At 35.9% G+C, this 17617-nt stretch overlaps 1 protein-coding gene across 1 annotated transcript in view; it reads left to right on the forward strand.

Annotated features, from left to right (window-relative positions):
- The first annotated feature begins 8644 nt into the window (after positions 1-8644).
- The window catches only part of CPS1 (carbamoyl-phosphate synthase 1), a 176711-nt gene continuing 167738 nt past the window's right edge, over positions 8645-17617 (forward strand). The window contains exon 1 of the mRNA XM_034432365.3: positions 8645-8776. Coding sequence (XP_034288256.2) covers positions 8651-8776 — 126 coding nt within the window. The 5' untranslated portion in view covers positions 8645-8650. The remainder of the gene's footprint in view (positions 8777-17617) is intronic.

Below are 17617 nucleotides of genomic sequence, written 5' to 3' on the forward strand. Positions count from 1 at the left end.
ATGATATGTTCATGTACAAACCAATTATTTGTGTGAAATAGTGAGGACATCCCACTAATTATAATTTGTATAAGAATATTTTAAGACATACTGGAAACGTATATGAGTTTTTATATCTGTGTAGGCGACCCTGCTTTAACATTGGAGAGTTGGAGATGGGTAAGGAAAATATATTATAAGATTTGGGATGATGATACAGGAGTACCTCACTTTTTACAGATTTTTAATGTTTGAACTCATGTTTTGAAGTGTTATTATGATTATGGCAGTTGACATATCTTACCTGAGTTATGTATAATCATTTAGAAGTAGTAACATTTGGTTATATAAGTGAATTATGCATGTATTAAGAATATAAAACCAGGAAAGCATGGGTTATTGCTGTTTTGCTTGAAAAGAATGATTCTTTTCTAAGTAAAGCTAGCAAATATGAAAAATTTGCTATCTGGCCTGAAGGCAAATGTCTTTAATTCCAAGTTCATGGAAATTATTCTCAACTGGCCATTGCACACTATAGTGTATGTGGATTAAAAATAAGAATATTTTAGTATGCTTTTCACTAAAAGTATAAAATTGGAAAATTATCCTACTTTGGACACTTAATGTGAAAAGACCTAGTTTTCTGGAGCAAGCTCCAATGCTGGGAAAGGTGGAAAGGAGGAGGAGAGGGCAACCAGCAGAAACGTTCCAGTGTCGATAGGTGCAAGAAGACCTGAAGGACTGTTTTAGAGAGACATCATCATGGATGAAATCTATGTATGTGGTTTCTAAGAGTCAACACCAACTTGATAGCACATAATCAATCCATTTGGAAAAGGCTATTTAGGCCACTGAATTCAACTTGTTGCTGAGATAGGTTTGTGTGGGTGTGTGAATACATATGCATATGTGTTTGTGTGTATAGAAAACACTTATTATTTTCTAATTATTATGTCTATAGAGTTTTCTTGGCATCATTACAGAAGGGTTTTTCATTACCTTCCTTTGTTTTTTGGCTTTTTGACTTCCTAGTCCTGCCAACAACTCTAGAATTTCCAGATAGTTTCCCATTTACTAACCAGTGCAGGAATCCAAATTAAATGTTCTCTAAGAGATGGTTATCTGGCTTCCACCTGAACACATTCAGCGAAGATGAGTGTACCACTTTTCCCTATGCAATTAGTTCCTCTACTTAACTTGCTCTCTTTTGGCTAGGAAGAACATTTTTTGCCTAATATTCAGTTATGTCTTTTCTGACATTCAATCCACTGTGGCATCCTTTCTAAAAGTATTATCATTACCACTCTTGGTCTTCTCTTCTCCCAGCACCTTCAATCTCTCTTCACAAGGCAGTTAGTTCTCTAGTCATTTTTTGCTGCCTTTCTCTAAATGTGCTCTGAAGTTCATCTGAATGGGGTGTTCAGAACTGTGCATAAATTTGAGAAGTGATCAATGCAGAGCAAAATGAAACTATTACTTTCTGTGATTTGATGTATTTTAATATAAAATTGCATTTTTTATTTTTTTCTTTCTTTCTTTGGTAGACACATCATATTACTGACTCATGCATTTTGTAATCAATACTGTTCCAAGATACTTTTCAAGAGAACTGCCCAAACTGGGAGAACTTTGTCTCTGTTAAAATTCATTCTATTATTTTCAACCCAATTCTCTAACTTGTCAAAGTCATTTTGAATTTTATTTCAGTTTTGTATGGTATTAGCTATATCATGTAATTTTGAGTTATTTGCAAATTTTATAAGCATTGCCATCCATACTCAAGACATCAGTAAAAATATTGAAAGGTAAAGGGTCTAGGATTTAACTCTGCTACACCCCACTCAGTATTTATTTAAAACTTTTACAAAGCTTCCCATCTTACGTTGAACTCTGGGCAGCTCTCAATCAACAATTAAAACAACATCATTAAAAATGATATAACACGAATCTATTAAAATCATAAATATTGAAAACTTGGCACTGAAGTTAAACTTCTAACATTAAAACTTCTCATCCACCTCCCCCTAGGGTTCTCAGTGCTTGTGGTAAAAGCCAGGTCTTCACTGCTTTATTGAAGGCTAGGAGGATAGTGGCCTGCCAAACATCAAGAGGAAGGGTGTTCCAGAGGTCGGGGGCTGTCACAGAAAAAGTACACTCCTTAGATCCTTAGATCCCATAAAATGGCTACGTTTAAGGGAAGGGACTAGGAGTCTCTAATACTGTGGGTATAAATATAGCCTTTTGAGAAGGGGTGTGTGTACGTACCACTGCCTCCTTCTGGACAGGCAGTACTACTCCATCCATAAAGAAGCAGTAATCACCACTTGGACTCAGAATAACAAAGTTGAAAGGGACCTTGGAGGTCTTCTAGTCCAACATACCACTTCCTTGGAGACTTTAACTGCTGTTTCATGAAAAACCATTATCCACAACAGCGTGCAACGAAACCACATAAATATGATCACAACAATTAAAACTAAATAGAAGGGCCATAATGACAGCAGTAACAAAATTACATTAATTGCAAAGAGCATGTGATCAAACCAAAGCCAGGAAAACAGGCAGGTCTTTAGTTTAGCTGAAAGCCAGTTAAATCCTACAATTTAGAAATATGTTGTAAGAACAAACTTCTGAGGATTATATCACAACATATATTTGCAAGTGATTTGCAAGAATATTTGATCATAGCTGCTAAGAAGATACTGAATATTCAGGTGTCAAACACACAGGGCTTTGTATGTTAGTTTAAGCATAGTGATTATTTACTTAGTACTATTTACTATGGTTTGTATGCCATTCCAACTAGTTCCAGAGGACAGAGAATTAAAAATAGTGAAGTCAAACCATAGCATCACAATGGTGGGGGTGCCATCAACTACAGGCAAGCCTAAATTCAATGGCCTCCAAATGTTCTATCAAGGAGCCATGTTTTCATAGCTTGTGAAAACTTACCAAAGAGCTGATGATCAGTATTCACTGTGGGTAAACTGTTCCACAGTATTTAGTTGTTTGACAACATATAGCTTATATGGAAGGAGTAGAAAAGTGCTTTTGACAGATACAGCTATTATTCTCTAAGCAAAAGACCCCAAAATATTTTTAAAGTCCATAATGTCCATAATTCCAGATAATGCTTAAAAGTAGTAACACCCCTGTAAGTCACTAAACTTTAAGTAGTAGTTGGAGGTATAGCACAATCATACAGGCAAGATTCTACTATTACAGCCAATTTCAATAGAATTAGTTTTAGACATCCTATGGAATTGATTTCATGGTCTGGCCTACCAAAAGAGTGGTTATGGGGGGGCAGGGGTGGGTTTCAGCAGGTTCTGACCAGTTCTGGAGAACCGGTAGCGGAAATTTTGAGTAGTTCGGAGAACCGGTAAATACCACCTCTGACTGGCCCCACCCCCATCTATTCTCTGCCTCCCGAGTCCCAGCTGATCGTGAGGAAATGGGGATTTTGCAGTAACCTTCCCCTGGAGTGGGGAGGGAATGGAGATTTTACAGTATCCTTCCCCTGCCACACCCACTAAGCCACGCCCACTAAGCTATGCCACGCCCACCAAGCCACACCCACAGAACCGGTAGTAAAAAATTTTGAAACCCACCACTGGGGGAGGAGGCAGTTGTGCAGTGCTTTCAGAAACAGCCTTAATCTCAATGGATGTTTCCCATTCCAGCAATAAAACTGTGGCATTTTACAAAAGCTTCAGTTTACAGATCAATTTCAAAGGCAGTTCTATGTAGAACTCCTTTCAGTAAACCAGCCTTGAGGCAAACACTGCATAAATCACTGTGGCAAAGTTATTTCTGTGAAGGAACAAATCACACTGACAAAATAGCCAAAGCTGGAAAAAACCCTCCTAGATGTGGGAGTTATTTGAACCCCCATGAATAAATGGTCTAGGATTATCCTGGATTACGTAGTTGCTTCATCTGTTTATGTGGGCAGATGAAGCAACCACATAATCCAGGTTGCTTCATCCATTAGTGCAATGTCATCCAGAGCAAGAAAACACTTTAATTCATGGACAAAGGAGTTGTCTATCCGAAGTGTTTCTTTTAAATGTTTTAACTCAATTTAGAAGGTCTACTAATCTTGGGCCCAAATATAAATCAGTGGATCAAGGGTTGGGACCATCTACATTGGCACAGCAAGTGTAGATTGTTGTGTAAAACACCTGAGATCCAGGGACCCTTGTGGAACTACTGCAAACTATCCATCATGCTATCAGTAGATACACCAGTGTTGTTGTTATTTCTATTCTAATCTCAAAGGTCACCCACTGTGCAGTATGTATCTCTTAAGAGAGGTTGTAATGAAATTGTGGGGCTAAAAAGAAAATCTTTCACTTCATCACAAAAATTCTATGGACTTCATACAAATAGCTTATTAAAAGGCTGCTCAGGTGAACTGTCACTGTCATCAGATATTTTTAAATGGAGAAATTATTAAAGAATTAGAAATTATTAGTAGTAAAATTATTTTGCATGCAGATATTGACCTCTGGTTGAGGAAGAAAAGTTTATGTTGCACATCCACCCTCCTGATGGACTATGGATGTTTCCAGGGTGTTCCTAACAATATTGTTGCAGACCTCTTCTGTTTTTCCCTTTTAAATGGTGTTCTCTGAGGTAAAAAGATGAAATAAATGGTTTGGAAAATATGGGATGGTGCCAAGTGGAAAATGACAATGTTTGGATCTCCCATAAAACTGTGAATCAGGAAGTGATATGATAGAAGTGGGTAGAAATGTTCTATAGCTTGAACATTGAATAGAAGAATGAATTCCTAAAAACTAAGATAAGCCTTGCTCTGGATTTCAACTATAGCGTAGACAAACTAATCAAAATGGCTAAACCATAATGTGCTTTGTTTGATTTTAGATTAGCATAGTGTGCTATTTCAATCACTGTGTTTTATTAACAATGGCTTATAGCATATAAATGAGCTATAATGGGAGTGCTTTTTGTGAAGTTTTTTTCACCCAATTGTTGTGAAAGAGCTCAGCTAGTCAATCAATCCAACTAGAATTGCTCTCTTTCTCTCTGAAAAGACTCTGTTTGTCTTGAGCAATGTCTTTGTATAATCCAGGACTTCACAAATTCTTTAGTTCATGGATCCCCTTCGTGAAATTTAAGATTGTTCATCAATCCCCAAACATTTATTATATGACAATAATTTAATAAATAGTACTTTAACTAGTAGTACTATAAATAATAACACAATTGACTCCGTGGATAGATCTATTAACCTTTGGGGTCAATACTGATCCCAACTGATGGAGTACCCAGTCTCAAATTACGTTGCATATGGACAATCATTTATTAAGCTCAGTATCCTGGACTGGCTAGAACTAGCTTTGCAACTCTTTCTTAGAAGAAAAAGAAGACCCAGTAATGTTAAGAAAATAATGTTACCAGTATGAGGTTGTGTAAAGATGACCCAGATGCTACCTGGGAAAAAAAAAACAGAATTCACACTGGGAGAATTTAATTGATTATGCCTATGGAGTATTTCTTAAGCTATGTATGTTTGTTTTAGGACAGTGATAATTTTTATTTTTCTGGAAACTGACCTCTTGATATATGCAGATAATTTAACCTCATGATACACCATCATGACCAAGTCTTGCCTAATTTATTTGCCGTGGGTCATGTGACTTCCTAAAGATAATGATATCAATCAGATTATAGATATTACACAAAACCACTGATAGTGATTCAAAACAGAACTATAAAAATGAAGTTTTGTACATTTGTTCTTTGATAATGAAAACAGATGATATCCCTTAAAATACTAATTTTAAGCCATTTCCTTAGTAGTAGTACATACAATGTGGAAAGCCAAATGTATTTGGAAATTTTTTAAAAGCACTCTTTAGAGATGGGTCTGCTTTAGTTCAATTTCTTTAGGATCCTTCCTTCCTTCCTTCCTTCCTTCCTTCCTTCCTTCCTTCCTTCCTTCCTTCCTTCCTTCCTTCCTTCTCTCCCTCCCTCCCTCCCTCCTTCCCTCCTTCCCTATAGCCATTCATCTCAGTCAATTTATTTTATTTATTTATTTTTATTTTATTGAATTTGTATACCGCCCTATTCCCGAAGGACTCAGGGCAGTAAACAGCCATAGAATAAAACATATAAATACAAAATTTAAAATAAAATAAAACGAATTAAATAAAGGAGATGACATGGCGGTGCAGCAGCTTAATGATGCTGGAACTGCCAGCCAGAAATTATCTGCATTTCAGCAGTTCAAGCCCAGCTCTAGGAGATAGAGTGAGCTCCCACCACTTGATTCCTAGCTCCTGCCTACCCAGCAGTTCGAAAGCATGCAAGATTGCAAGGAGATAAATTCCATTTCAGTGGGAAAAACCTAGCTGTGTTCATGTGTTCCTTAAGACCACTATAAGAATTTATAAGACTATAAGACCAAGCATTTAGTTGCTAAGCTATCATTGGACCCCTTTTTTTAATTTGTGAGAATTCTGATAGCCAAATTGATCCTACACAGAGAACACCCACCTGCCAAACTCTCTTGAATATACAGTAAGCAGTTCAGAATTATGAGCTAAAGGCAAATGATGAAGAAGGGCTAAATTATATGTCTATTTAAAAGTTGGTCCTTCCTGCTGAATAGTTCTGTGCTTTAAGCAGCTGTAAGGAGCCACAGCTGAGACTCTGTGGAAGCATTTTTTATTTGAAAGAAGTCTCATGCTGAAAGAGCATCTACATTAGCCAGTTGACTTAGTAGTCTCTTCTTGGTCATCTTCTAGACCATGGATGTCAAACTCGCGACATCACGCTGCCATCATATGATGTTTTGCTATGTTTTTCCCCTTCGTGGAGCTGGGGTAGGAGTGGCCTGAGTGTGATGTGTCTGGCCCTTGTGCCACCAGTTTGTCACCCTTGTTCTAGACTCTGTAAATTATCTCTTCCAGTTAGGAGTCTTTTCTGGTAATGATCATACACCTACTCTCAGTACTTCTTTTATGTCCTATTGATTACATGTTATACCGGTAAGACCTCAACACCAGGGGTGAAATCCAGGAGGTTCTGACAGGTTCTGAAGAACCAGTAGCAGAAATTTTGAGCAGTTCGGAGAACTGGTAAATACTACCTCTTGCTGGCTCCAGAGTGGGGTGGAAATGGAGATTTTGCAATATTCTTTTCCCAGGAGTGGGGAGGGAATGAGGATTTTGCACTATTCTTCCCCTGGAGTGGGGTGGGAATGGAGATTTTGCAGTATCCTTCCCCTGCCATGCCTACCAAGCCACGCCCACAGAACCGATAGTAAAAAAAAATTGGATTTCACCACTGCTTAACACTCTGACCCTCTCATGCTGTTTGCTAGTATTTTTCATGCATGAAACAGGACAGTTATTTGCTTTGTTCCCACCCCCCACGCCCCAGAAGAAATCTATCAACTTTCACATGTGAACAGATATGAGTTACAAAGCATGAAAATGATACAGCAATTTTCTCTATTTAATGTTTAAATGCAGATCATACTATGGACCAGTGTTGAATATGTTATGGAAAAATATATTGAAATGCTCAGTTTTCAGGAAAGCTCAATATACCTTTCTTCTTGAATTAGAAATTAACTATACAGTTTTTCTTGTTGGATGCTATCAGGTAAATGGTTAGCTCTGTATTTAGTTGTAAGCAAAAGTTACTAAAGTGTTTGAAGAATTTGTCCAATTAAGCACAAATTAAATATGCCTCAGTTATTACATTATTACTGAAGAGTATTGAGTTTTGTATTGTTATGAGGTTATAATAAGAAACTATACAACAGCTTTATTTATCATTCCCTTTGGCCAATAAAACACAATTGCTGTACTTATGTAGGAATGCAAAATTATACCCTCAGGGAAATGTTTGATATGGGGAGTTAAGTTGATGAAAAGCAAGTTTTGTCATTCCTCTCATTGGTGCAGCTCAGGTTTATATCATGCAGTTACAAATTGTATTCAGACTATTTGTAACTTCCCATATTTTCACATTGCTGCTTCCATTTTGAAAAATCTCTTTTCTCCTACTCAAACACCCCATAATTTCTTAAGGTGAAAAATAAGGACAGTGCATGTCTTTTTATTGGTAACTTGGAACCTGTGCCATAATGTATCATCTGTTTTTCTAAACATAATTAGAATTAAGATCCTGAATAAGTCTTGAATTAAGTCAGGAACTAAATGTAAATAGAAAGTGGATACTGGGTTAAAAGCTTGAATACTTGTAAAATGCTGAATAAAATAGCTTTTAGTTAAACCATCAAGATTTTTAGACCAGATATTCCCCAAATTTGCAAAATTGACATATCAATAGAACTCAGCAAGAATTATGTGAGTTTTACATCTTAATAAATTGTACCAGAAGAAAGCTGATACAACACATCTCTGCATCTCTACCTCTGTTTCCAGCAGTTGGACCTTGTTTCATACTTGTTCTAGGATTCACATTTTCCCTATCTATGCTTATATTTCTGTAAGTATTGTACTGGACCCTCCTTTAAGGAGGAGCAAGGAAGGAGGAGTCAAGCTAAAGTTTTTTAATGGAAGATTGAGTAAAAACACAAAGCAAAAGTAGCACAGTTGAGTTTTTAGCATTGTTTCTGTGCACGCTTGTATACAATCCATCCTGGAAAAAAATAATCACTTTCCTCAAGATGACAAGAATGCTGAGAACTTACAAAATTGTGAAAACTTTGGAAGGACGATTTGGTGTTGTCCATGGAACCATTCAACATAATCAGTATGTTTCAAGAATTGGTATCCGATCACTCTCTATGAAGGTAATTGCAACTTTTCATTAAACACTTGACCAATTCTTTCTCTCAGTGCAGAGTGTTATGTGCTGAAAAATTCTTGTCTGCAGATAATTTTTCTTAAAGCAAGTATAAGAAAATTATTGAGCAAAACTAGGTTTTCAAGTTCTGATTTATTAGAGACTGTTGACTGCAGATGTATTGACTTAACAAATACTAGTGTGTACACTGAGTTTTAAATGATAGGTTAAATTATTTTGAAAGGTGAAGGTTCAGAGATCCTGTTTAAATGTATTGAACTATGTAATCTGGGCATACTGATGTTGAGATAACTGTTCTTAACAATAGGTTTAAAGTTAATGTGGAATTATTAGACATCAAAGATTACATTTATGAAGTTTTTATATACTCCTACACTATCTAATACTAATACATGATTGTAGAGTTTTCATTTTTTTCTGATAGAATCTGGATGTTCAATTCAGGATAACACTATGAGAATGTTCTATGGACAGCACAGAGAGTTTGGCGATTAAAAGTATATTGAGACAATTGCAAACCATTGTCCTTGGGTACATATATGACCTCACATATAAGCATTTATATAATATGAGTATTTATGAGATAATATGGCCAATCTGAAATCATGAAAGTAATTGGATTTGTGCTTCTTACTGATATCAAACTTGTTTCTGCTTTGGGTTATTTCACTTCCATGTGATAAAAGTCTTTCTCAAATTGGTTAATAATCATAAGCATACCTATTTTTTCTATTATCTCACCCTTGCTGAGAAATTTAGTCCAAGATTGAAGCCTCCCTAGTCCTCCTCACTCTCTTCTTTATCATCTTCATCCTTGTAGCCAGCACTAACTGGGGCCCTGAGGCAAAATGCTTGTGTAATCCCATTATTGATTTTCTAAATTGTCCTTCTCAGATGGATTACCTGTCTCAGGGCTAACTTCTATCTTTCTTCCTACACATGGTCAGAAAACAGTTTAAAAGCCATAATACTTGGTGTTGTTGTTTGCAAAGCACTTTATTTCTTTTTAAGGAAATGAATATATTCCCCCATTTCTTTGAGTAGTGAAAAGATATATGGGTACAATGCTTATCTGCTTCCCTTTGAAAAGAAAGCACTAGAAGCTTGTGGTGTTTTTAAATATTTGACTTTATTTACAAACATATAAGGTGTCAACCAATGTTAATGTTGTAAGTTAAATTGACAATTCCCTGTCAGGTTTTCAGAGACACAGCCAGGCTCCCTAGTGTTTCTAAAGTTTATTTTATCCTGTTTCTTCTTTTAGTTTGCTTCCTTATTTCTTTTCACAGATCTAGATTGCACATCCTTAGAAAGACAGCAACGGAAAAACCATATGGAAAAAATTCATATATTTTCTAATAACTCTCAAATGTTCAGCAACATCTAGCTGTGGAATGCAAGGGACAATTTCCCTAGCTGTATTTTCCAGGACTACTTCTGGCTTCATTTTTTTGGGCACAGACCACCAATTCATTGTAATATCAGTTTATACCAGGGGTGAAATTCAGCAGGTTCTGACAGGTTCTGGAGAACTGGTAGCGGAAATTTTGAGTAGTTCAGAGAACCAGCAAATCCACCTCTGGCTGGCCCCAGAGTGTGGCAGGAATGGAGAATTTGCAATATCCTTCCCCTAGAAGTGGGAAGGGAATGGGGATTTTGCAGTATCCTTCCCTTGGAGTAGGGTGGGAATGGAGATTTTGCAGTATCCTTCCCCTTCCACGCCCACCAAGCCACACCCACCAAGCCACACCACGCCAACCAAGCCACGCCCACAGAACCGGTAGTAAAAAAAATTAAATTCCATCATTGGTTTATACTTACCCAAATCTTTCAGTTGCTATATCTTAAACCACCTAAAATATAGACTAACTTTGTTTGTGCTCAAATACATGTAACAAACTACTTCAATTATATTATTATTTTATTGGTATGATCAGTACAATTCAGCAGATATAGAATCATGTCCTTACATTTTTGAAGGTCAAATTGTAAATGATTTTTTTCAACTCAGAAAAGAAAAGTATTTTTATCTGCAGTTTATGTTTTAGCTACATTGTTGTCATATTTTTGCATAGCCTTATTACTAGGATTAGCATATTTCTTCATCAGATGTGAAATTTCTTTAAGAGACTTTTAATACTGCACACTGTAAATTATTCCTCCTAACCACTTCCTCAGCCACAGTGATCTACTGCATTATTTAGACTTCTCTGCTTCTACCTTCTGCAAATTTCTAGAGACAGAGGATGGAAGTTGACAGCAAAAGACGTGGGCTCAGTGTTGCATTAAAGCATTAAAGCGATTGTTCAAGCTGAACTATGATTTCTTTACCAAAATTAGGAGTGCTAAACATTGCAATGGGATAATGAATTTGTTGAGACAAATGGTTTACAAAAGTTAGTCTGTCTTTTATCTATCATAATATTTCACTAGTCAGTGTTATTGCCCCTTCAACAATTACCCAGCAGGATCTGATTATTAGCACATGTGTATTAAAAAAAATCAAATATTGCTGAGGACTTAATAAAGCAAGTTAATTAACAAAATATTAAAATAAAAACAGAAAAACAAAAAAAACCCTTAATTGTAATTACTTTTTTGAATACCTAAAAAATTAAGATCAAAGGTGAGCCAAATACAGTAATCAGAGAAACATAGATGGCAGAAAAAGACCTCATGGTTCATTGAGTCTGCCCTTTGAGTGTTGTTATTTAATTATAGATTAAAAATTCTTCAAAACTCTTTGCCCTTGGGTTCATTTTACAGCCAATGATATTTTTTAGTCTTTTATAAACTACAGTATGTATTTCAATCTTTAGTATCCATTTTAATAATTTTTACAATGTTTAATCCTGGTATTGGATTATTTTATATATCCTACGAAACTGACAACAAAACTTAACTGTCATTAATTATTCAACACTGTTATATAATCTTTCTGATTTCCTTACAAACTTTCAGCCAAAGAGAAAGACTAAATATTCATTGCCATTAGAGATGGTAATATGTACCAATTTTATTACACACTCTCCAATGAATCCAGAAAGCCTAGATTCTAAGGGATCTATTGCCATGCATGACATATTTTTGTTGATTTTTTTGATGATTTGTTGAAATAGGGCTAAAAACAATATAAAGTTAACAAGTTGAACCATCAAATTCAGTCTTCTTCACATATACTTTTAAAACTTCTAAGATAGTTTTGAAATCATGTAAGAAATAGACTAACGGAACTGGAAGTGTTTGAAACAGGAATTTAGTAATTTTAATTACTAGTATTCTAAGGAGCAATGATAAAAAAAGTGCCATTACATAAATTCTCCTTTATCTTTCACAAGAGAGGGTCATAATTATATGATCTTGATTAGTACCATTATTGGTAATAATTGCTCTTAAGCATCTAAATCCATCTGAGATATGTTCAGTAGTTTTGTGAAGTCATTTTTACATTTCTTTATAAGTTGAATAATACCAAATGATTTAATAAAATTGACTTCTGATCCCACTGCAGTATGAAATATATTCAGTCTGAATTGTAATTGAGTAAATCTCTAGGATTTGAAGCAAAACCAAAACTACATTTATTGCATTATATTCTTTCATTTAAGAACTTGAATATATATTTTAATATTCCTTGATAATTTTATGATGAGTCTGAAATAAGAAAATAGGCATGCTTGTTTTAACTCCCTTTTTTGTCAATTAATATTACTCCTATAGCCAAGCAGAAGTATTATGTCTACATACAATTTCCAGATACAAACATTTTAGAAAGTTGTTCTATCAAATATTTTAATAACACCCAAAGAGAGTAAAACAAGCTGTCTTTTAAAGTTAACCTTTATGTTTGAAATGAATGAAATAAGGAAAGGATGAGGGCAGGAACAGGAAAGAAGGTACTGAATAGAGATGAAAGAGGTAAAGAGGTCAGTCAATGGGCACTTTCGCGCTAATCTTGCTTTTCCTACTCAAGGGATCTGAAAAGGACAGTAGAGATTTTAAGGAAAGGAAAGGGGGAGGGAGAAAAGAGTCCATATTGAAAAGAGGGCCCATTGGAAAAGATCTCCTTCCCATATGTCAACCACTTGTCAAATGTTAATCAGTGAGGGAAAAATAGGTAGCAGTGCCAGGTCTCGATTACTAATGGGAGGGTGAGATGAAATGGCAGTTGCTGTAGTCAATAGAGATCAGAAAATTTAAGTGCGTCCATCTCAATGGAAGGAAACAACTGGAGAGGAGAGATAAACCACTGCCTACTCGAAAACTGTTAGTGGGGACTTGTAGAATTAAGATGCTTTTCTTGAAAAAATTATTATACAGCCAGACAGGAAGAAGCATCCTAATCTCTACTAACAGCTCCAATAAACGTATACTTTACTCAGTACTTCAAGAAGTACATTCTCATTGGTCATTGGTACACTTTCCTTTAGACAAGCCAATTTGTATTGTTCTTGATTTGTAGGGCTTCAGAACTCATTGTTAAAACATAGGAAATGGTTTTATTTGTTCTGATACTTCCTCTTTGTTTCCTCATTAAAGGAGCCTTAATTAATCAATAATGGTCTGGTATTGTTCTTCTATTCCAATTAGACAGTAGAAAGTCAATTGTTATTAACAAGAAGAAGAGACTCAAAAGATTCAAGAGGGAAAGTCTCATTTGCATTTTCATGTAAAAAGATGTGTTATTATATGTGCTCCTAGTATATTTGCTTTTAAGGTTTGTAAAGTGTAGAAAAAATTATCCTGATGTTGTTATTTTGACTTCCACTCATAGTCTACGAGAGATTGAAAGCATTGCCCCAGAAGAGTATTAATTTAAGATTTCCTTGGTTTTAGACTACATTTTTTAAAGTCAAGCATGAGAAACCTATTGTCTAAAAACTAAATATAGCCATAGGTTCTTTCCAGTTGGCAAGAGGAAAAAAAAACCCACTGTAGATGGGCAGCCATATTCCTATGCACTGTGTTGTATTCATATTACTGACATTAATTTTAAAGTATAAATTTTTAAAAAAATGGTAGAATTGTATAACAGTAATAAGAGTACTCTTTTCTTAGTCCATACTACAGTATAAAGATTAGTGCACATGCCAATTTCATATGCAAGGAAGAGCAGCTCAGTTCAGCAAACATGATTCTGCAGAAGACATTTTAGCCATGTAGAAACCACCACCTCTTTTTCTTAGGAAACTGGTTAGCCAGTATAATTTGTTTTTAATACAGTAGAACCTCTGGTCACGACCATAATTAGTTCCATAACTTTGGTCACAACCCAATTTGGTCCTGACCCAAACCTAATTTTGGAAATTTGGCGCTTACAAAAAAAATGGTGTGGAAGGGGAAAACAGCTGTGAAAAAAAAATGTGAATTTTTTGGTCAGAACCCGATTTGGTCATGGTCAGAAGCATTCGTGACCAGAGGTTCTACTGTAATTTGTAAATTAAGACCAAATGCATTAAAAAAAAACAGCAGCATATCAACTGAGGGACTCATAAGGTCTTGTATGTTAAGGAAAAATAATTGCTTCAGCAATGCTGCATAAACAAGTCTGTTCTTAAATAATGATGGTGCTAAATCAGAAACATGAAAGCATTTGCTTGTCTAGAAATATGCTAAGATGCTGTGCAAGGCCCTTTGGGCAATGTAATAATAGGATCAAATAATGCAACCTTTTGCTTGTTGACACCAATCAGAATTTTATAATACACTTGTATGTCTAGATTGTAGTTATTCAAAATAACTACTATTGATTTCAAAGGGATTTTCTCCAGGGAATAGTGCTGCTAACTCAGAAGAAAGATTTAGAAATTAAATGGATGTAATTTTCATATGTAGGCAAAGGAGAGTATAAGAGGGAGACTCTGGTCATGTGAAGGTCGCTGTTGATGAAAGTGAGTGAATTGAAATGGAAGCTTTCAACATGAAAGGCCAATTTCTGATCCACTAGATCAAAGATGGATAATCTGAGGCTGCATTTAACTGGTGAAAATGATGGCTACAGAACCTGGAAAATTCCAAACTTTGCTACTTGATCGCAGTATTGAATGTGACAGACAGGGAAAATCATTAAATATATAACTGGAGAGAGATTGAATTAACTGTATTTTAATGCTTAATTAAATATAAATGTAATGCAAAATCATGTGATTAATTTTCTTTTTGGCCTTGATTCCGCCAGGCCGGACTAACAACACAATAGTTTTTAAATTGGGATATTTAAATTTATTGGGGTTTTAAATCTGAGCCACTTTATTTAATTATTTTAAATTTTATATTGTTGTTTTGTTTGTGTTTTTAAACAGGCTGTACACCGCCCTGAGTCCTTCGGGAGAAGGGCGGTATAGAAATAAAATTATTATTATTATTATTATTATTCTATCTATTTTTGCAATGTAGTTCCTGGCCTGCTTCTCAAAGGATCTTTGCAACTCTTGGCCAGAATTTTGCACTTTACCTTAGAGCACATAGAGCAAGAAAATGTGTGATTGTTTGTGTTAGAAAAATGCAGGAATGCTCTAGGTAGTAATGCAAACTTTGCTTATAGATGTTTCATGTTTTAATTACTTAAGGAGAAAGAAGACAACACATTCACCAGATCCTTGATTAAGAACATGCAAATTGAGAAATTATTATTTTTTCATTAATGTTTTAATTCCCCTTTATTTTTATAGACAACTCAAGGCAATAAACATAATAATACTCCTCCTTCCTCCTATTTTCCCTACAACAATCACCACATGAGGTGAGTTGGGATGAGAGAAAGTGACTGCCTCAAGGTCAGCTGCCTAAATTGGAACTAGAACTCACCGTTTCTTGATTTCTAACCTACAGCCATTCTTCCCAGTGAAATATATCTCCCTGCCTGGCTTTTGGACAGATTAAATGAAGTCAAGCCAAGGAATGAAGTGGGAACATAAGCTTCTCTAGAAGCTGACATATACGTCATATATGCATAATGAAACATTTCAACAAAAATTACGCACTGTAAACACCTGAAGGATTTGTTGTAAATATGTGGCAGTCTCATCTTTGGCCAGCTGGAGATTTTGAATTATATCTTTCCAAATCACATTAAAAAAACCTCATGTGATTGATAAATAAGAATATGATTCATGAGTACAAATATGAGGCCATATGAAGGAAAGAAGCTGTGAACATGTTTTATTCTATTGCTATAATGAACAAAAAAGCATATACAGCCCAAATGAATTCACTATATGATGCAGCCTCTTTATTGTAATTTATCTACCATAATCTGCCATACTGGTCCAATGTGGCTTGGTAAATGTCATTGGCCCAAAGCAAACGTCTGGCTTCTGTGCCTAAAGGAGGACTGAAACCTCGGCCTTTCCACTCCTAGTCCAGCACTTCAACCTCTACACCAGGGGTGTCAAACTCGCAGCCCTCGGGCCGGATGTGTCACGTGCTGGCCATGCCCTCCCCCATTTTAGTGAAGGGGAAAAATTCATGATACGGACTGTGAGTTTGACACCCCTGATCTACACCATACTGGCTCTCATATATGTATGTCCAAGCAAGGTACCACTTCCAAGGTACCACTCCCAACAAACAATATATACAATCTTCTTGCAGCAGCTAATTATGTGGTACACTTTTTCTTTAACTTCTTTACAGAGATGACATTTGCTATCTTAAGACTCAAATCTGGCTATGTATGCATTTGTTCTTAAGGCTTGGTCTTGTGCAGCTGGAATTAGCCCTTCTGTCTCTTACTTCAACTTTCCCATTCTTAACCATTGCCAGGTCTTGTTATTTCTTTGCCTGCTAGTTTGTTTGTTTTTTTATGTACTGGCATGCAATACTTTGTCTTGCTGTGTCTCGTTTCTGTTCATCATTTGATAGGCCTGTTTGGTTTCCTGGTTCTCTTGTGGTTATATCTATCATCCTATCCCCAGGTTGGACAGGATCCCTATGTCAGTAATCTTAAATTTGCAACATACATTTTTAATTTTCAGATTAAGCATCATATACATTGGCCAGGATGAGGCTCAAGAAATGTCCCACAATTCTTTCCTGCACCAGCCATTGTCTTTCTGCAAAGTATCAATATGGCCTGTATTTTTAGCAACAATATTTATTATTAAAAGTCTGTAGAGATTCTCAGTCATCCAGGTGATGGTTGTCCCAAAGGTACTTTTTCAGGAGGCAACTGGACTTTCTTGGTTTTTTTTTTTTTTTGAAGACGTTTCACTTCTCATCCAAGAAGCTTCTTCAGCTCTGACAGGATCAGGGTCACTTGAATAGTGCTCCTGGTTCCTGTAGTCTGCAAGGTTTTTTTCTTCTTTTTTCTCTGGAAACCCATTGCTACTCTCTGACCATTCAAAAGGTGTTCATCCCAAATTGTATAGCTGAAAGTCTGTATAGATCCTCAGTCATCTAGGAAAAAGCACCTTTGGGACAACCATGACCTAGATGACTGAGAATCTTTGCAGATTTAGCTACACAATTCGGGATGAACACCCTTTGAATGGGGTGGGGGTAGAAATGGATTTCCAGATCAAAAAACCCCCTGCAGACTATAGGAACCAGGAGCGCTACACAGGTGACCCTGAGGACAGATAAATATCCAAGTGCTTCAATGACCCTCTAAAGGGATGCAGATGACCAGCTGTCTGCAAGAAATACAAATCCTTCCATTCCCCACTATCTTGTCAGAGCTGAAGAAGCTTCTTGGATAAGAAGTGAAACATCTTCAAAGAAAAAACAAGAAAGTCCAATTACCACCTAAATATTGTCCTTTGAGACAATATTTATTATTCTATTACAAACAACCTTGCAGCATTTGTTATATTGTTTAGGCTTTATT

This window comes from Pantherophis guttatus, chromosome 1 (assembly GCF_059756535.1).
Source record: "Pantherophis guttatus breed Tessera chromosome 1, ASM5975653v1, whole genome shotgun sequence".
Lineage (NCBI taxonomy): Eukaryota > Metazoa > Chordata > Lepidosauria > Squamata > Colubridae > Pantherophis > Pantherophis guttatus.